Here is a 21,993-nt window from a genome sequence, read left to right on the forward strand (position 1 = left end):
TAATACCACAATATTTGTAGACCCACATAACTTAAATAACATAATTCAGGACACAGTCTTTTCACCCAGAGAGTCCCGAGCACACCTCCTTCATACATAGATGGAGAGAGCTGGAAAAGATCAACAATGTGGTACTCTTGTTTCCATAAGCCAGTTCTCAGCTCTCAAGTAGTTTTACATTTCTTCAGAGAACACTTCCTCTAACCTGAATCTAATCTCTGACTCAGCTCAGCACATAAGTGGTATTTAACAAACAGCTTCAATTAAGATTCCTGGTCCACTCAATTTCTGGCTGTTCCTTCTTTGTAAATAGCCCGAAGTGTTTGTTTCCCTTGCTTCACCAGAAACGTTTTCAATCACAGAGCCTCTGAGATCTCCAGTACCATCAGAAGCAATGTTTGTTTTGACTGCAAGAAGAAACAAATGTTTACCAAAAATATAGAAAAGTAAACAATGGAAGTTGGGTTAGAAAGAACAAGGGTAAATATTTGAGAAATGCTATCAGAAATCTCATTTATCTCTCTTGTTATGAATGATCAAGGAATATGCTGAAGTGTCCCATGCTCTTATTGGGATGTGATTTTTTTAAGCTGAATCTACCTGCAAATTACAGTTTCAAGTAGAACCCAGAAATCCCAGGTGAGATGACAGATAAGACTGGATGTGGTGCTGCAATCACTGACTGAAAAAGTTGATGTCTTTAAACTGACAGGATGAACAAGAGACAAAGAGAACAGTTGCAGCACGACAATGTGACTGACCCCAGGTAACTCGGATCAGCAGCACTGCTGGGAACACATCTCTCTTTGCCTAACCTTTTATTCTGTTTCCTTTTCAAATTTATCACTAGTGCTTCTTTTCCAATGAGTCATCAACTGAAGGAGATTAGATAAACTCTTTAGCTACCCAAAAGACTCTGGTAATCAGGTCCCTCCTTGAAGCAATAGTTTCATTTTCTGCACTGAATGTCTAAGTACATCATGACAACAGATTTCTATCCTTTTGCTCCAGATTGTACTCCAGTCTTCCCTGCAAAGCCTGTAGTCCTGGCCTATCAGAGGATGACCCTTGATGACGAACACTTCACCTGAGAAATCTGCTTTGCATAAAACACCAGAGGGAATAAAGCTTTCATCACACCAAATACGTAATTTGATGCTGTCGCTGTACTGAAACCTGTACAGATCATTAATCAGATTCAGCACTCTGTAATCTCTGCTCTGGACATACTGAACATCTATTTGAACAATGCAATTCCTCTAGCAGCAATATTTTTTTGCTAAAAAAATTAGATGTGCATGGTGAATTTCCCCTGAAGTGTCAGGACAAAGAGCAAACCTACTCTGGGTAAGATGCAAAATTTAGAGTGGAATTTCAATTGCTTCCAGAAACTCTGCAGAGATGCAATGCCCCTAATAACTAAACATACACCAGAATTTCCTTCCACCTTTATCCTAAATGGACAGGCAGACTTGAGAGAACCATAGCACCAAGAGCCTTTCCACACCTTCCCTAAGTAACACCAAGAAAGAACTAAGGGCAGCAGTAGAGAACCACATCGTGGTAGACCAACAAGTGAACAAAGGCCTTCCCACAACTTAAGCTTTTCCCTAGTCTTGGCTCTGATCCCGCCGTGCCTCATTAACCACCAGCAGGTTATTTCAGCTTGGTAAGAGTCATCTTCCTGTGAACAAGGGAAAATCACACAGACTACTTTACTTACAGGAGTGCTACATACGAGCAGTGCTATGCACAATCCAATGATTCCATGAACCATCCGACTGGGAGGCTGGCAGAAACACAGACAGGATCTGTACTGCTGCTTTCTGACACAAAGTAGCAACCGAGATAGTTTCGATGCTGCACTTTGTGTCACCTCGACAGCCTTGGCAATCTTCTTCCCATCAAAAATGATCCACTCATGACCTGGGAGGTTGGCCTGTGTGCTGCTCCAATGGCGCCAGCCAGGTTCACTGAAGGGGAAGAGCTCACAACACAGCAGGAGTGCAACTACAGACTCCTTGTTCCCCTCCAGCTAGGACTGGCAGCTAACAGGATTTGTAATCAATGCAGATTGTAATAACTAACTGCAGGCTGTTTTCATGAACACATTGATCAATATGAGCAACAGCAAACACTGTTGATGAGGATTCACAAACTCAGAAGGCTACAGACACACAGCTTTAATGAGGTTTACAGTGCAACTCGTGACTGCCACAGCCTCAGGAGCACCCTGATTGTGCAACTTGCCTTTCCTGTACTCAATCCTTGCCCAGATTTCATGTTTGCACCCAACAGAGCAGTAACCCAACCTCCCTGGTAACCCCACTGCTCTCTGAACTGCTATGAAATCCACACCAGGACATTAATCCAAGTCCCTCCCACCCCCTCACCACAATCAAACAGATGCTGTTTCAAGACTACTGCTTATCTATGCAGGTCACAGTCACCTCACTGGCAGAACCAGGAGTGGATTTTACTACAGCCTTTTTACCATAACCTCTGCCACTGTTGGCATATGCAAACATCTACTACCTAAGGACTGACTAAGCACATTTTGAAGGCCTCATACAACACAGCTTTAGTCAAAGACAAATCATTAATAATTTTCATCATTTAACCTCACAGCTCTTTTCTTCACTTTACAGTTTAGGATGTTTTCTCCACCCTTTCCCAAACCTTTTCTCATTTACTGTGGGGAAAATAATGTTGCCCGGTATGCCAAGAACTACTGCCATACAGACTCCCACCTCTCTGGGAACACACTGGCTTCTCTTATCCCACCACTTTTGGTGTCCTAAGGCTCCTCATCCCTGCCATTTCCACCAGTAGCTTCCATCTCATACCTCCAGAGGTAAATTGTTTCCTCCAGTCTCCATGAAGGATAACCTTCATGAGCATTTCTGCCACGCATGAAGACCAGACTTTTTCCTTTGATTTTCACTCACTTTGCACCCAGCACTGCTTTACATTTACCATTCCACTACCTTTACAATCCCAGCTCTGTGCTCCAGTGGATTTTGGCTGCTCCATGACTGCCCCGCCACACTTGCACTTTGCCAGTAACAAACCTCAAGCTAAAGCACCACATGCAAAGCTTTCCACTCAAAGCTGGAGTTCCAGCTGCCCTGGGCCACAGTGTACAACACTTCCCTCAGTGTATCTCCTAACTGTGGTTCGAGCATTTCTGCCAATTTAAAGGTGATATACGGGGGAGGGAAAACTTAAGTGCATGTCACACATCCAGGGACAGAGCATGACGACACAAAGCCCTGCATGATGAGGTTGATAATTAATGCAAGTCTAAAGCAGGTAAATTTAGTGTGGTCCACAGTCAGTGTGCTCAAAGCAGATGCTCCAGCAAGCTGTTCCTGGGAATCACGGTCATCCCCTCCCCACCACTGTTCTTCAAAGCCCCTACACAGTAGTGGTTGGTGGTGAGCCAAATAGGGAGTTGTGCACTATACAGATGGAGGATTGCACCTTTACCAGCCCTCAGCCCATACCACGTATCTGTATCACACTCTTGTGGATCAGAGTTCCCAGGCATCACTTTTTCCACCACCTCTCCCTTACTTACCAGGAAATCACCAGTTTCTACAGCCGTTTCAGCACCTAATTTGAAACCCACGTTCTTTCTAAATCACTTTCGCCCAAATGAAGATTTGTCTCACTTCAAAGCTACTGGAAACATCTGAGTTTATTCCTTCCACTGTATTCCCTTGGATATTCCAATACCTATCCTCATTCCAGCTTTTCAACACCTAGCAACAATGAACAGGAATGACATCAAAAATTACAGCTCCCTACTACTACCACAGGGCACCTGTGTGCAACTGAGGGACAACTGTGAGATGAAGTCCTTAACCTTGAACAGCTGAGGGATCAAGCCTGAGTGTGAGGTCACAGAGATTTTAAGTTGTTACAGCCGAACTCGGTAGGAAAAAACGGGAGGTTGTCTCCTTGTCTGTCCCACCTCTGCTCTGCTGGCACCTCAACTCACACAACCACCCAGCACTGCGGGACCCAGGGTATTTTGGGCTGGTATTTCAGCTCCAACCCTGAGCTGCCATCTGCCACCACGCTGACGTGCACCACACTAGAGTCACCTGCTTCCAGAGCTGCATGGGAATGGGACTGCTGGGGCTACAGAGCTCAGAAACCAGGAGTGACGCTTCACAAATGAGTAGACTGTGCAGTTCAACTTTTTTATTTTAATAAAATCAAGAATATGCACAGCACATGCAGTGCTAGCATCTAAACTAATACAATAAGCAATTCTAAACCTACAGTGACTTGAAGTTCAATTTTCACATTCAGCAAGTTTAAATCCATTCTTGCATATTGTTTTGAATCCTTGTATCTGAACTGAAAATATTGCTGGCTGATAAAACTTGCTAAAATGCACAAGTCACTGATTATGCCAATACAACAAAGATAACCACATGTTTGAGGATTGCAATGTGCCAGACATTCACTGAAAAAAAAAACACACAACTAAACAAAACTCACGCAACAAACATCTGAGAATCTGGACACTTCACATCAGTGTTTAGAAGTGTTTCATAAATATCTTAAGACAAGTGTATCAAAACCTTGGCATGTTTAATTTTAAGTTGCCAATTTTTGTTTTACTATCAGAAAGTTATGGCTATACTGCCAATGCCGGGTCTGCTTAATTTGACTTAAGAGTTTAATATGACTTAAACATTAAAAGCTCACACTACCCCGAAATATATAATTTCACGCATACGGTGACATTCAACATTCAAGTGCCAGTGTTTTTGTACTGTCTTTTGGTCAAGTTTCTTTAAACTTTCAAAGAATCACTTTTAGGCTTACAAAAATAAATATTTGTCAAAAATGTTCAATAAATATTACACAAAACTAGCAGCAAAAAGTATCTAGAAATCTGTCGTGTGCAAATAGTTTTCTTCCCAGCTATCATTCCCATGGTCCCAAATAAGTTTTAGAATCTATTTCCTTCTCCTTAAACAAGCTGCGTTCAATCTCCAAGAGACAAAATAAGATTGGAAGTTAAGGACACGCACACAAGACATATATAAAATTCTCTGAATGTGCAATAAAAGAAGTATTTTGTAAAAAGTTATGGGCAAAATGTACAAGGGCCTAAACCTAGACTTGAAATAGCACCATAACAAATGACCTCAATACTGTCAAGTGCACCTACTTAATAAAAGTTTTAGAACAAGGCACAATACACTTGAAAAAATCTATTGCACTTTAGGAGATTTTTGCCATTTTCCTATGCCACTGTAGATTAGTTGTTAAATGCTCTGGCCGCAAAGTTAGCACAGAAATTCCAAGTGGCAGAGGCATTTTTCTGGTGGACAATACTTATCTTTGGCCAGATTTAGCATAAACAGACTATAAATACAATGGAAACCTATGCAACTAAAACTGACTAAAACTGCACTTTAATAGCAGAATTGAAACCTTGTGCAGTTTATGTACATTTCCAACCTCTGTGATCTCAGGTTTGTTTGTTACTCTTCTGGAGCCATTTTACAAAGTCTACAGTAAGCCAGTTTAACATCTCCACGCAGCTTGAACAGAGTAATGTGAATCTGCATTAAAATAAAGCCTGCTGCATAATTCTTCCTGTTCATACCCTCTTGACCAAAAAACATCAACACTAGCATGCGTTATTAGACCAAAAATTCAGTCAGGCCCTTAAGGAGGACCAATCACTGCCATGGTCAGCCATTCTACCATTTCAATTTCCTATGGCAGGCATTTTTAAAAAGTCTAAATAGATGAATTCTCCTAAAAACTATTTCAAGTTATCAGACCTTTAAACGTTCCCTGTAATGTTCTGCCCACATTTGGCTAGCTCACATTAATGATCTGCCTAAATATTGAAAAAGGAATTGCTGTATTTACTTGCATTAACTTCAAAAACAGTGCTTTTAATGTATGCATGTATCCATACATCATCTCATCATGACTGGAATGGCTTATTAAAGGCTATCAGGTTCTAAGTACCTATCCAGGATAGAGTGAGCAAATCAGAACTTTAACTTAGTACAGTTTTGCCACATTAGAAACTAATTGCATTGATATGCTTCAAGATGTTTTATTTTTCAAATCTGCAGATACCAAAAGCCCTAATGCAGGCTACCGCATAAGTTTTTCTTTGTAATATTATGGATGAATCAGTGATTCCTGTTTAAGTTGTATCACACCTGTGTGCCAAGGTTTGATTTTAGCCCAAGTTCAGTAATTTTTATTATTTTGTCAAAACAATTGATATCTTGAGCATTACTGAGCCAACAGGACATCAAAATAAAAGTTGTCTAAAGTTAAAGGCACAGTACATTAACAAACAAATGATCCTCAGTCACAAAATCATAAATGCAGTTTCTGGGTGGGGATGGGTGGGAGGGGAGTTAATCCTGACTACAGCAATAAGAGTCTTCAAAACCACCTTCAAGATAGGGCTACTTGTTCCTTTATTTCCATCTTGTGACCTTGAGCTCCCTTAAAAAAAATTTCAGTGGAGAATCACAGCTGGTAATGTACTGCGAGTTCTTGAAGCTACACAAGGTATAGTCTGGCTAAGTTACATGTGGTTTCCATATTAGCTTGTTTGGTGGAGTATCTGCTGCAAGCAGATCAGTTGCCCCACCAGTCCACCCCCTGGGAGTTATAGTTTCCTCCATATCCATCACTGTTGTAGAAGCCTCCATAACCACCACCTATGAAAGGCAAGAGAAAGTGATGCTTAATTAACTTGCTGAAGACTTGTACCCTCACAAGAAAACAGTCCAGATATCTACTGTCCATCCAAGAAACCCACCCAGAAGTACTGTCAAATGCACATTAAACTAAAATGCTGGTAAGGTAGGTAGCACCAAACTGATCAGTCAGGTAACTTGCACTGGCCTAGACCTAAGGATGATGCTGAGACTTTGCGTAACAGTCACCAGATGACCTTGTACTTATAAACATTACTTCCAGCAGCTTTACTCCAGCAAGCATTTTAGATCTCCACACTGCGTGCCCAGTTTCTCTTACCTCCAAACCCTCTGCTGCCACTTCCCCCGCTGCGGCTGCTGGTCGATCGGCTGCTGCTGGAGCTGCTGCTGCCAAAACCGCTGCTCGTTCGGTAGTCCCTGGCACCAAACCCTCCGCTGAATCGGCTGCTGCAGAGGGGAACACACACACACACACTTGAGTGAAGCAAGTGGCACTTTAAGCACTGCACACATTGAGATTCATGTACTCAGTTTCTTAACTCTGATTACCAACAGCCAGTACCAATGTTGAGCTCAGCACACTTTATACACATCCCAGTGCTAACCCAGAAAGGGCACTCAGGACAGCAAACGAAAATTTACTGTTCAAGCAGGATCATGTTGAACTTGCCATGTTACACTAAGAATTAATTTGTGCGGTTCTGGTAATGTTTCATTCAGTGCAATCTCTGTGCCACAGAATGTCCAACCCTATCTTTAGTGTTTATGTGATCCATTTATGACCATCTCTCCTAAGGTAGAAAAGCATGACTTTCCTGTTTTGTTTCACCTTCTCCTAAACATCAAAACAGCTGCTTAAGGTATGTCTCTGCATGTGTTCTGTAAGTGCTTTCACAGAGTTCTAAAGAAATTTTTGCTGACGTCATTCTACCTCAGCTGCATCTGGTTGCCTGCTTAAGAGAGAAGTCTTATGGGTGAACTTATGATAGAACAAACCCAGACAGACATCGAGCTGTCACCTTCACAGGCACTTAACTCAGTTTATACTGCACTAGTTTGTCTTCCTCTAGCTGTATTTTTAGACTGAAAACAAGTCACAGAGCTGTCTTTCACAATACATCAAGTAGACACCTTTAGCCAGAGTTGTGCCCGTTACCTCTTAGATCGCCCACGGCTGCCTCCTCCTTTGTGATGCTGTTCATAAGCCATGTTCTCCAGCCAAGATGGCACTTCTTGCTTAGCCTCCACAAGAAGATCAAGCAAGTCCTTTGTAATGTTTATGTTCCTCTCATTGAAGAATGAGGTGGCAAGACCTGAAGTGAACATTCAGTTTTAGCTACACAGAATGCAAGTACACTGCAGCACTTAAACCCATTCCACACTCCACTTCCTTACAGACAAGTCTGAGAACACCACAGCTACTCACAAACCCCTGACTGCTTACTGACAGACACAAAAGACACCAGTCTTACACATGGCATGAGAACCTTTTAATGACAATAAGAACACCACCAAAGGTACAGGTTACTTCCCACACTGGCTAGACAGCAGTAACCAGCTTCTGCTCACAGAAAGCAGCACATGGGCTTCTCTCATGAAGTTAGTGGAAATTTGCTACTTAGCCAATGTTATTACACCTGTCAACTCTGCTATGAAAATTCTAGGTCATACTTACCAAGGTTTCCTACACGGCCTGTACGACCAATACGATGTACATACTCCTCAATGTCGCTTGGCAAGTCAAAGTTTATGACATGCTTTACATTTGAGATATCCAGTCCTCTTGCTGCTACCTAGTGGTTAAAGGATTAAATAAAGTCTTAGTAAAATCCCACAGGCCGAGTTGATAGGCTTCCATGCTCAGGTTTTGTACATTTCACTTACTGCTGTGGCAACAAGAATGGGGCTCTTGCCGGAGCGGAACTGGTGCAGCGCTTCCTCTCTGTCTCTCTGGGAACGGTCTCCGTGAATACTTGTACAGGCATATCCTTCATGGTACAGGAAGTCCTCAAGAGCATCTGCCCCCTTTTTAGTTTCCACGAACACCAGAGTCAAGGAATCTTTGCCTAACAACAATTAAAGTACAGGTTAGCAGAAGAAAATGGGCACAAACACTTGGCTCCACCAACTGGTAACAGGCAGTTTCAATTCCCTGCTCACTTATTTTGAGGTGAAGTCACTGAGGATGTCCCTCCTCATTTTTTACTAAGACACGCTTACATCAACTCAATGCTGGCATTTAGCCAGTGTAATACATTCACTGGCTGTTAAGGAAATATCCTTTCATTCACCTAATCAATAGAAGTTATTACTTGAGTGATTAGATTTGCCTCATCTGAATTTTGCCTTATTCACTTTTCTGAAGTTGGCCTTTACCTGTGGCATTTAGCAGGTCAAGCAGAAATGATCGTTTGTCTGACTCTTCCACCCACACTACTTTCTGTGTGATGTTCTCAGATGTAGAACCTACTCTGCCAACAGCCAGGAAGATGTATTCATCAAGGAAGTCACGAGCAAGCATCTAAAAAAGGGAAGGAAACAAAAATCAAATCAGTACACTGCCTCCCTTCCAGAGTCAAAATCAGTTTGGCCTTATGAGCATTTGAAGTATGTAAACTCATGTACAGTACCTGGATTTCCTTGGGGAAAGTAGCACTGAACATCATGGTATGGCGAACCCCCTTTGGTGGCATAGTGTCTTGTTCAACAATTCGACGAATTTGAGGTTCAAACCCCATGTCAAGCATTCTGTCAGCTTCATCAAGCACTAGGTACCTACAGAGCAATAAAAAAAAGCTTCTTCAGAACTTTTTTCTGCAAGCTGTGGTCTAGTGTCTGTACTGGTTACCAGTCCTAAACTAGACAATCCAAAAGCTACAACTTAAGGTCCTTCACTAGGCCTTTCTTAAAGTCATTTATCTTACAGACAAGCAAGACTTACTTGCAGAAATCCAGCCCAATCTTTCCCCTCTCCATCATATCAACCAGTCGTCCTGGAGTTGCTACAAGCAAGTGACAGCCACGTTCCAAGTCACGGATCTGCTGACCAATGTCTGCACCACCGTACACAACACAGGGGCGAACTCTGGAGCGGTATGCAAACTGCAAAACAAAGAAAATTAGCTCCAAGGAAAACTCTACTTAAGCTATGTTCTAATGACGAGCTCCAAGATATACCTTTCTGGCTTCCTCATAGATCTGCACAGCCAGTTCTCTAGTGGGAGCCAAGACCAGTGAGATTGGATATTGCTTACGGCGGCCATACCTTCCGTTCTCCTGAAGGAAAAACATACTTGGAATGAGTACCCCAAACACAAGGGGAAAGAAAACAGCTACTACAGGCAATATTAAAGACAGGTCACCAAGTCTGCCTTAAGAAAGAAAAGGCATGGTGGAGAGCCAACTTAAGCACTGCATCTGAAGATGGCCCTACTACAATACCCAGGGGTACAGCTGTGGGTCAGTACAGCAACAGCTGCACAATCCTGGTATCCACAACCTGCACTGTGATCCCAAACTTGAGTAGCAGAGAAACAATAGCCATAAAACCTGTTACTTCCTACCCTGAAGCAAGGGAAGTGTCTTTTAAGCTTATGCAACAAAGACAAAAAAAAAATATTTTCTTGAGAGTTGTGCATATCAACTCTTTAGGTAGGAAAAAAAGCAATCCACAGCCTGTACTTTTTAAGGGAAACACCTAAATTCTTCTAGAAGCTGAGAAGTTTGCCTATCATTTCCAGTGATTATGACATTTAAGACCACCTTTTGTGTTCAGTAGCAAACATCAGCACACAGAACAAAAGTACACACTGGTCACAGCTTTTCCAGGACTGGGTATTTTGAATACTTGCCTTCATCGCTCTCAAGGCATCACCTGGACCATCTGCATATATCTGGCTCAGTATTGGTAGAAGAAATGCAGCTGTTTTCCCAGACCCTAACAGAATACAAATCAGTATTATTAGGAGTTACTGTCAAATATAGCACAAATCCTTTATCAATAGCATATTACCTGTAATATCTGCACTAGTATATGGATACTACCTACACCACCAGAGTGCACCCCTCAGCCAGCAGAGGTTAACTACAAAAGACTTATCACTCAGCAAAAACCCTGAAGGGAATGTGGTTCAAGACATGAACATTTCTCTCAGGGTAAACACAGTAAACCCAGTGAAGTCACATCTAAAGCAGATGCAAGACTCTAAAGCTTCCAACACTGCAGGTATTTCACTGTACACTGAACAGGAGGCTGTACTACTGTACAGACCTCTTACCTGCAGCAATACAAGACCCCACTCCTACTGAGACTAAGCAGCAAGGAGCTACCAACTTACCTGTCTGAGCACAGGCCATTAAGTCTCTCTTCTCTTTAATAATAGGTATTGCATGTTTTTGGACTGGGGTAGGACGGGTGTAGCGTGTGAGCTCGATGTTTCCCATTATAATTTCTCCCATGTCAACATCACTGAACTGTAAGATTTAAAATGAGTAAGATCAGGATCCTTCCCTGCAGTCACCATTTAACATATTTTTCAATTTAAGAAATCGTTTATAAGGTAGGTTTTGTTTCAGCTCTTCCTATAGAACTTGCCCATGAAGTTCACAGATACTCAAAAGCTGGTTACTGAGATTTACATAGATACTTAGTCCAGCCTTCTAAGCAATTCTTAAAAAGCTAGCCAAGTTTGAAAGGCAGACTACACTAGCACACTATGCTTAGCCCAAAACAGTGCCTGTGCTTTAGCAGTTGCTCGCAAAACAGCACCTCCACTTCTTCACAGGTTCCTTGTTTAAGGACAAGTCACAAAGTAAGCTGCAACTGTAAACTGAAAAAGCTTCCACAGCTTCTCCCACAACTTAGTTCATCATATACAACCCTCCTCTGCAAAACAGCTTAGCTGCAGGAAGGCAGGACAGCATTTCCTTTTCTCCATAAACTCCGGACAGCAAGACATCAAGTTTCACGTGCAAAACAGTCACTATTATACAGTAACAAAAGAGATTTTAAGAAAACTTACGCTCTCAATATGTGGAGGACAGTTGCTGCCTGTTGCTTCAACAGGAATATCATCATATTTCTCAAAGTTAATGCCAGTATTGCTTCCTGAAAAGAGCTCCCTAAAAACAGAGGAGACAGCATTTTACTTGCTAGAATTATGCAATGGCCCTGCCACATGAATTTATGCTATTCCATTACTTACTGCTCCAGGCGTTCACTTGGGGGCAGAGGCTTTGACCAGTCATCTTCATCTGATTTGTCACACCAGCGGCTGTTCCCACCGCGGTCAAATCTTCCAAAGCCGCTCCGATCATAGTCACCCCCTCTGCCTCGCTCTTCATATCTAAACACAGCAACAGTATCAGGCCACCATTCCCAGGCATCAGGGGTTTTTCAACATGCAAAAATCAAAGCTGTAACAATGCAGCAGCATATGCTCTGTGTATTACACACACCACCGGGGAACAACTCAGTCATCACACTATCTGTGCTTGTTTCTTGACCTAAGAACAGAAATTAGTCCCAGCCATCAGACTAGGGAATGTTATTCTGCGCCAGACAGGAGAGTTTGTTGTGACTTCAGGGCTCAGTTTGGCTTAACACAGTGAACCTTGTTATCACCAGTTTTATTTGGTTAAGCGTAACAATGCAAACAATCAGTCATCTGCCAGTAGAGCTGCAATGCCAAGCTGCTCAGTCCTTGACATTTTCTTTTTCAGGGAGCTCTGCTTAAACCTCCTGAGAAGCATTATTTCAAACTCCCCCCACCCCTTCCTCTGCCTCATTTTACACAGGTCTCCCATGTCCAGACAAAACCTTTAAGTGCCGCAATTTGTTCCTTTATTCCCCCACCACACATGTGACCAAATACCTCAATTATATGTCACATAATTATTCCATAAAGAGGGAGCTCACCTGTATTACTGACTCGGAAAGAAGGTGGAAGAAGTCCTTACCTCAACTGTTTAGTTTTAGGCCTGGTAAACCATGTTTGAGAAAAGTCTGGATACAGGACTAACGTCAGCTTTACTAGTCGATAAAGGTCACTCTCACCACACTTGTGCATACAACGCATGATGTGTGTAAGACTGATCAAGTAAGGCAGAGAACCTGCAAGAGTCTCACCCAGTTTTATTAACTACACTTTTTAAACAAGAAAAAAATACTGAAATTAAAATAAAAAAAATTAAAATCCATTTTGATGTTGCCTTGTGGTGCTCCCAACAGTTCTTTTGGAAGTTGCCACCCACCTGGAACTTTTCTGGTGAAATGCTGAAGTCAGCCGGTCTCTACAGCTGCACTGAGTGGCTGGTGGCAGACTACAGGGCACATTTTTCAACACATGCAAGTTGCCCATCTTTGAAATCATGTAGCTTTAAAGGCAAGGTTCTCTCCCTCTCACCTCCCCTCCCAGGCTCCTCCTACCTTATCGTGTTATTCACACCTAGACTCTAATTTTGACACCAAGATTACATGTGCAGCACTAGAACTGAGACAGACTTCCTCTGCACCACCCAGACACAGAAGTACTTGCCTTCCTCCTCTTGATCCAGTTCCACGGTCAAAGAAGCTCGACTTTGCGTCGCGGTCAGACCGTGCTCCGAAGCTGCTGTACGCATCCTTGTCCCGTCTGGAACTCCAGCCACCACTGTCAAACCCTACAAGGGAAAGATTATTTTAGCCACACATTACACAGACCAGGCTTTTATGAGAAAATACAAGTTCTGTCCAGGACATCTTCAATGGAAGCTCTACAGGACTGAAGTCCTTCAAAAAGGGAAGTTATGGGGTATGGATGTTAAGACTTACTCAACGAGGGACTAAGCGTTTCTCATCACCCATTAGAACTTGCTGAAAGTCCTTCACTCATGGACAAGTATGTTTGTTTTTTTTTTTAAAAACTTGTACATGCCTTAGTGCCAGTAATTAATTTGCCTACTCCGGCAAGGTGGGTATCAGAAGAAAAATTAAGGTATTAAGTCTTGCCAAGCCTCATGTACATTCTCTAGGCAACAGAAATTCTTGACTACATCTCTAACTTTTGGAGGTTAACAAGGCCTCCAGTGGAGATCAACAAATGATATTACCCCTGCATTAGAAACAAGTCAGAAGTTACAATGTTTTATCACACTGTAAGTACACAAAGCAATATGATCTACACAGAGTAAAACAAAATAACAGCACCATGTGTAAATAAGGCATATGGAGCTCTTCACAACAAATTAACCACACTGGACCTTTCCACGGCATTTTTACACCTGCTCACAGAAGGTGCCTACTTAGTTATGTTAACTCACAGAAACAATACAAAGTACTTCTGTTTGCCAACATAATTAAGTAAAAAGCCTCCCCTTTATTCAGCTACCAGGGGCTGTGAGGCAGCAGAAACAGGAATCATTAAACACCACTGATACTGGACTAAAAAAATTAAAAATTCTGTTTCAGAGGTCCAACCTTCCCAAGTTTGAAAACATGACCCAACCAGTCTCAGCTACAGGATTCCACCAGAGAGCAAGCGAAATAATGGAACAGATAAACAAATAATGTCACCCCTGTAAGTGCACATGCTTTGCCAGCTCCACAACACAAAACCAGTCAAGACCTATTCATCAGACAATAAAAGCAACCACAAAACAAAATTATTCCAAAGAAAGGGGCTGTTCTGGACCCCAGTCTCTTGGAAAAAAGCTCTGCTACCACAATTACCCTACTTTTTCAGATGTTCTCGAAAATTTAGAGTTTTATTTCTCTTCCCCCCACTTTTTTTAAAAACAAGAAGTTCTACTCCCCAGAATCCAGAAATGCACTGGTCACAACAGAACTTTTAAAAACAAGTGTGATAACTGTAATTAATTTGTCTGGATAACTGAAACAGACAGCAAAAATAATCCATTATTATTAACTTCACACAGAGAGACTACTGACAGAACATCAGGAATACCATAATCACTTCTTAAACACTCAAGAAAGTTATTTTAGTTTAGAAGGCATCTGAATCCCTTTATTAGTAGTAACTTTCAAACCACACTACAAATGTTGGGGTATGTCAGGGTATGTCATCCTGCCCAGAGATCCAGCAGCAATATACATATCTAATTTCTCAAAACTGAAAAAACTGGGCTGACCCTGTAAAAGATCATCTACCAAGGCAAAAGTTCCAAAAAGGAGTGAAAATTTTATACTCCAAAGAGCCTTCAAAGTAAGCTTGCCCAGCTTGTTACTGCACCCATTTCTGAAGCTGGTACCTTGTCATAGTTTTCTTTAAGGTAGTGCAGCAACTTTTAGACCAAATAAATATATATTCCCTGCTTTACCAGTTCACCTTTTAGATTGGCATTCCCATCAGCATAGAAGAGGTCCAGGCCATACCAGTCAATTCTAAGTAACTGGCTGGCAGAACACAGAGTCAGGATTTAGAACACCACGTGGCAAACTAAATTCAGACGTAAATGCCTGTAACAGACATCGCTGTAAAGCGAAGAGAATGATTACAAGACCATGCAAGAATTCCTTAAAATGTCAAGGTTTTTTTCTTTTGTAAGTAAAAACCCGTATAATTCCATCCAGCACATAGTTCTCACCAAAGGGGTTAAGTTTGGAATTCACTAAGTTCATCAACTTTCAGAGCAATTTTGTAGTTCTTAGGCCTATGAACAACGTTACAGTTGTCAATGCTTCTCCCTCAACCAGCATTTTAATTCTTATTTCACACTCTAACACAAGTTACTGCCAGCTGACCTGAAAAGCTTCCACGTGCAGCAGCCAATCGTCAGTTTTTTGAAACTGGGAGAAACAGAGTCATAGAATACTTCAGGTTGCATGAGACCTTTCAGATGAGTTCCAACATCTACTCTCTGATCTGCTATAGATCAGATTAGACTTTAAATATCCAAGAGCAGCTTCCAGGAAGTTTAACAGAAAAATAACATGACAACAAGCTTTACTAGTATCAAGTTGAGCTCATGGAAGCAAGACACTGCAGACCAGGCAGCCCTGCATATTGAGTTTCAACAGCTGAAAAACGCCATTACATAACCTAAGGACATTATTTTTATGCAGACTGTTATTTCCTGCAGTTCTGTACTTACAAAGCCAACATATTAGTGTTAGAAATGGTCAGATCTGCAGGTGAATGGAAGGAGTCAGCTGAAGAAAGCACTTCTTGTCAATACCTACTGGAATCACGAAGATGTTCTGCTCTTCCTGAACACAAACTACAGCTACTTTTTTAAGTCCACTGCCTTAAGCAACTTCCTATTTAAATGTGAGTAAGGCCATTGTGCAACTTCAATTGTGCCTGTGAGTTACGATCCCATCATCAGCTACAGAGCAAAGTGAGAAAGAACCCCATGTGCACACACTCTTTTGTTTCCAGAGCATGTGTAAACACCACCACACAGGAAAGAAACTTTTTTTTGGAAGTTTTGAATACAGTAGTAGTTATTTAACACTTTTGCAGAAGTATGTACAGTTGTGGTATGTGAGCAAGACAACTGTACTGGATTACTGAAATACAGTTCCGCTGTATAGCAGTATTATAAGCACTAATATTAAAGTAGTTTAACTTTTGTATCAATAAAAATTTTATCAGGTTACTACCCTTGTAAGGTTGCATCAAGAGTTTGCTGTACAGTCAAACACTATCACACAAGCGGTTTTTTGCCTCTGGCTTGTAATGTCTACATTTTGAAAAATCTGTTGTTAAAAATTCCAAGGAGCAGCCAAAATACAGAACAGCTTTGATACAGCCTAAGACAATCGTCCTTGATTTAGTGTAAACAACAGAAGCAAACATTACTTTTATCAAAGTACAACTGTGTAACAGACTTCAACCCACTCTACAAAATAGCTCAGTTTTACAACCCCCAACTTATGATGCTCTCTTTGCTTCCAATAGGGGCCTGAACTGGAACTGCAGCTTTTCCATTCAGCAATCATGAACCTTGTCATGAGGTCAGCAAATACAGCACTCAACCGGGTTTAAAGGCAATTTTTCATCGTTTACCAAGGAAAGTTGGCAGTCAAAGTTTTATTAACTGAACAAGCCACATGTCAAATTTAAGCCTCGTGACTTGAAGTCTGAAGTCCCCAGAGTGGGACTTCATGTGGTCCCCACGACCATGCAATACAATTCAGTGTATGAACTCTGGTCTTGCACAAAAGAAGAGACACTGACAGACCTATACAGAACAGGTCATGACAGGAACTCAAGATTAACTAATATCCACAAAACTCGAGTTTGGTACAAATCACCACATAAGGAAAAGAAATCTATATGACAGCAAATATTCACAAACCAGCTTAAAGCTGTTTCCTCCTTTTGAGAAACTGCACATTCCTCTGGGCTTTATCAGTCAGTTTCTTCAAAGACTGGTTGGATTAGAGGTCAATGTGATTGGGAACTTCAAGAGCACTGATTTGTTGCCCACCATTCTCTTTACTGTTCCCAAAACATTCAGCTCTGGCAAAAGGCTGTACCATTATTTGATGCTTCACGTCATGCTTCCTATACATAGTAAAAAAAAAAACCCTAAACACCGAAAAAAACCACTAGCTTGGGCACATACAAAAGCAAGACAAAAACAGACTGATCTGTTTCTTCAAATGGTGTAAGACTAGAATGGAGCATTTTTCATCTAGTCTGATTTAAAGGAACATAGCTTCAGAAGCACTGTGGGATTTATCAGCAGTTTTTTCAGTATTACCCTCCCACCCACTCCTACGGGAAGTTGTCCTCTTGCAGTATTGAAAAGAATCTGTGAAAGTTCACTGCTTTAGAAATAGGTGAGCTCCAAGTCCTCCCATGCTATGAAACAGCAATCCTTTAGGTTGTAGGACCGCAGAAAGTGTTTTAGCTGCTTCATCCCAGTATGTGATTACGTGTTAAGAAGAAATGTTTCTCTCATATCCACACAAGTCACCAGACACGATGACAACATGTGCTGCAACACCTGCCCTCTTGGTATCTTACACAGAGAGGTCAGGATTTACTTCACTGAAGCCTTCCATTAAATTTTTCTTCTGTATCATGTTCTGCTTAGAGATTCAAGTGGAAGATAAAAAGGCTGCTCCTCAGTATAAACCCCTGTGTAAACACGTGACCAAAATAGGTCATGTACTTGGCATTGCTTTCAACAACATCCTGCATTTCCTTCTGCAAGTACTCTTGGGGGCTTCCATCAAAACTGCAGGAAGCTAAACAAGGACAACATGTCTTTGTGTAAAAGATCCATCTACCAAGTGAAACTGTGCTGTTTGTTCATATTAAACAACTGATTACAAGTTCCAAGTCACAGTTACTTGCAGAAGAACTGGCACTCACAAAATCTATTCAGACTGACACTCGAAATTACATGGCTCATCAAGTTAAGATGGGACACTCCATCTTGGTTCAGCCACGGTTAACTGTTAAAGAGATATAAATAGTATTTTGTCAGTTATCACGAGCTTAGAATATAACCTGGCGAAGGGACCAAGAACAGCACACTGAAAGCAGAAGATCAAGTTGCCATGTTCTGCACAGGACAGTCAAGCAGTCTGTATAATCACCTTCAGCAGCACTGTCTGAGCCTGTGCAGGCTTGTTCCTACAGATTCAGGAGGCCAAGAACCAGTTAAAAGTGTTGCCACAGTATTTCTGATACATACCCTGTTTTGAAGCTTCCCTGTTCCGCAAGTGAGGAGGAATGTATCGGCCTTCTAAAGGACAAAAGAAAGGCAGTGTTACAGGACTGTGGTGTTAGCACATTTTGAAATGCTAGTCAACAACAGCTTTTGCTTAGTAAAAATATCTGCCTTGAGGCCTCTTGCAGCATCTTTGAATAAGGGTCCTTTAATACAGCACTTTGGTATCCTCTCAGAGCTGAAGATTAAGTTACTGCACATTCATTTAAGCAGCTGCTTTTAAAGGCACAGATGTCTTGCTATTTCTCTGACCAAGTCACACACATTTATGGGTGTTACAGTGTCTACAAAGTCCAACTTCCCAGAACTCATTAAGGCTTAATCTGGTTCCAGATACTTGAACAGCTGAAGATTTTCACTGTGACATTTAAGTACTGGCACTCACAGTCCTTCCCCTTAAATTCCACCATCCCCATCAGTTCAGCTCAGATCAAACCAGAAGCCACACCTAATTGCCTCTGAACAGCATTCCTCATTTAAATCCAGAAGCATCTGTCTGCTAAGTAAAGTGAATCAGAATGTAACAGGCACAAGCTGAATGTGAATTCCTGGAAGACTCCCTCCCTCTTCTTTAAGCACTTAAGCCTTTAACATCAGTTTCTACTTAATGAATCAAGATCAGTGGAGTTAACATTCCTACTCCCCCCGGATGTTTTGAGCAGACAGATCACCACATTACAACTACAATCTGCAGTCCCAGTTTAGAGGCAACTGAAAATCTGAGATTAAACTGGAACACTAAGTTCTCTCAAGTATTTCAGAAATGTACACATGCTGTATCATGCTAAATGAAGTGGTCCTATCTGAAACACACAGTGTTTCCAATGTACACTTAACTGGCAATCTTTCTAATTTCCCCCATCAGCCTCTGTAAATTCTGCTTTAAAATTTGTTTATCACAGCTACAACCCCCTTATTTCTAAAACTGTGTGTTTGTGAGTTTGAGAATTTGCATGTACTTACTGCTTGTAGAGCTTCCTTCACTCTGAGAGTCTGAGGAATTCAAGTCTAGACCAGAAAACTATAAGAAATAAAACAAATATCAAGATGTTATATGACAAATCTATGCTAAAATACAAAAAAACCCTTTTGCTTATCAAAAGCAATCAGTGTTCCCACAAACTGTGGCTGCAAAGAAATTTGTTTACACAGAGCCAGTTACATCTCCCGATAGTTAGTACTCGCATTGTATCATCTTTAAATGTCTTCATATCCACCAAGGAACACACGCCCAAGGGCAACAAGGCCAGAAGAGTTCTTACACCCACCAAATCACTACCACGGACTTCTGCTTCACACTCTATGCAGCTAAACAGGCATTTTAAATAGTCTTTCAGGTCACTCAAACATATTCTGATTAAGACCAATGGCTATTTTTTTTCTATAGGGATTCCAGCCCAAATAATACCAATTCAGTCAGGCACTGTACTTGCAGAGACTTATATTTTTTTACGTGCAATAACACTACAAAGAGATTGCAAGTCTCCACGTTTGAGGCAGCTACTGCTCACAAAATATGAGGTGATGTCTTCCTAGAATTACCTCAGAAAATACTTTTGCTTTGTCTGTTTGGTTTTTTTTTAAAAAAAGCCCTTCAGCCTCACAGTAAAGTCTTCCAAAAGGTGTTGACTGCTGGTGTGTCAGAGGTTTTAAGTCCAGCGCAGTACGGACTCATTTTAGAAGGCAGTGAACTGGTAAAGCTGAAGAACCAGCTTATTACAGCTGCATGGCAAGATTATTAACTTATCTGGGGAAAAATAAGGCGTGTTTATATACAACTGAATTTTACTTAAGACCAATTGCACAGAAGCATTTTCCAACATGAATGAATCCAAAGCTGCGTGTGCTGCTATTAGAGACAGACTGTTAAAAATTCTCGCACGGGTGGCCTCTTAACACCCTCTTTAAAGCCAACGCTTAAAAAAAAATATCACTTCAGCTGATAGAAGCATCAACGCGGGGGTCAAGGATGATTGTTATTTTAAAAGCAAACAAAAACAAAGGCTCTTTAGAAGGTAAAAGCGGCTCTCCAGCGTCATGAGAAGCGATGGGCGAATCTCCCGGCGTTGGATTCCCGCCCTGTGGGGTAACACCGTCCCGGCGGCGCTGGCGCAGCCCCGGCGCCATCTCAGTGCGGCACTGCGGGCTGGATTCCCGGCGCAGCGGGAGCAGCTAATCCTGCTGCCGGCGCCCGTCACGTGTGAGGCGGGGGGGGGAAAGCGGGGGGGAGCCGAGGAGAGGAGGGGTAAGGACCGTCTCCATGACCTACTTTCGCCCGGCGGCGCAGGGCGAGGGCCTGCCCGGCCGCGGCAGTGGGGCTCTTCCTGCCCCCGCGGGGTTAGATAACCATCGTTCCCGCCCAGCGCGGCGAGCGGGGGGGGCGGGGAAAGGGGAAGCGTAGGAATGAGAAGGGAGAAAAATATATAATTAAAAAAAAAAAAAAAGGTGGAAAAAACACGACATCCAGGCCAAATGCGTCACCGCGGCCCGACGGCACCGGGCGCGAAACAACAGGCGGCTGCCAGCGCCGCCCCCCACCCCGGGGAAGGGGCGTCACACAAAGCGCCGTGTGTGGGGTGGGTGTGTGTGTGTGTGCCCCCTTCCTCCGCCCCGCACAATGGCGGCCATTGACCGCCCCTTCCTCCTCCTCCTCCCCCCCGCTGCAGTTCCCGGCGCGGCCTCCGGGGCCGTGTTGCTTCCCGGCGCTCCCACACAAAGCGGGTCCGAGCGCGGCGCGGGCTGGCCGCGGGGCCCGAGGCGGAGCCGGGCCAGGCCGGGCGCACCGGACTGGGCCCCGCAGCGCCCCGCACCGCCCGGGCCGCGGGTGACAACGCACCGCCGCGGGGGGAGCCCGGCCCGGCGCGGGGCCTCGGCACGGCGGTAACTGGCGCAAACGACCCGAGTGCGCCACACAGGCCGCGATGGCGGGGCGCGAGGTGGCGATTACCGGGGGACTCGCGACGCCGGCCGCCGGGGGATCGAGGAGCGGACCCCCGCGCGAGGATCGCGGACCGCCTCCTCCCGCCACCGCCGCCGCGGAGCTTCCGCCACGCGCACTCTCCGGGTAACGGAGCGGCCTTTCCGCTCTCTGGTTCCCTGCTCACCTGCTGGTCTAGACTGAGGGCATTTTCCACCGCCACATGACTCATAACGAGAGATCGGTCTCGGGCTTGTCCCGCTCCGCCTCGAGAATTGGGATGCGCCGGGCGGGATGTCGCTGCGCCGATATCGCTGGTTCCGCCACGAATCGCTGCCCTGACTGAGCCCCCCACCGCCGGCCCCCCTTTATATTATGCCCCGTCCCCCCGCCGCGCCGCGGCTGCTGCGCGCGCTGACCTCAGCTGGCACGCGACGCCCACCCGGCCCCCCCTCACTCCGTCCGCCGGCTCGGCGCTCTCGCGAGATCTCAGCGCAGCCCAGCGCACAGTGAAGGGGATGCTCCCGGAGCTGTCGCGAGACTTCGGGGCGCCGGGGCCCGCGCGGCGCCTCACGGAGATACCGCGAGGTTTCCTCCTCACTCACCTGTCTCCAGGGTGGTGGAGAGAGCGGCCGCGAGTTCTCGCGAGATCACGAGCCCCCCCTTTCGCTC

At 43.5% G+C, this 21,993-nt stretch overlaps 1 protein-coding gene across 1 annotated transcript; it reads right to left on the minus strand.

The window, feature by feature from the left end:
- Positions 1–4,187: 4,187 nt before the first annotated feature.
- DDX3X (DEAD-box helicase 3 X-linked) lies at positions 4,188–21,680 on the minus strand. Its single transcript, XM_018084053.2, has 17 exons — positions 21,509–21,680; positions 19,368–19,425; positions 18,369–18,419; positions 13,256–13,379; positions 11,924–12,064; positions 11,741–11,840; positions 11,057–11,192; positions 10,571–10,656; positions 9,897–9,995; positions 9,661–9,821; positions 9,350–9,494; positions 9,096–9,240; positions 8,604–8,785; positions 8,395–8,512; positions 7,876–8,032; positions 7,039–7,166; positions 4,188–6,719 (listed from the first exon to the last, which is right to left on the minus strand). The coding sequence occupies exons 1-17, from the start codon at positions 21,551–21,553 to the stop codon at positions 6,637–6,639; spliced, it is 1,959 nt and encodes a 652-aa protein (XP_017939542.1). The 5' UTR covers positions 21,554–21,680; the 3' UTR covers positions 4,188–6,636.
- Between the last annotated feature and the right edge of the window lie 313 nt (positions 21,681–21,993).

This window comes from Manacus vitellinus, unplaced genomic scaffold (assembly GCF_001715985.3).
Source record: "Manacus vitellinus isolate BGI_N305 unplaced genomic scaffold, ASM171598v3 scaffold_7_pilon, whole genome shotgun sequence".
In the NCBI taxonomy this organism is placed as follows: Eukaryota; Metazoa; Chordata; class Aves; order Passeriformes; family Pipridae; genus Manacus; species Manacus vitellinus.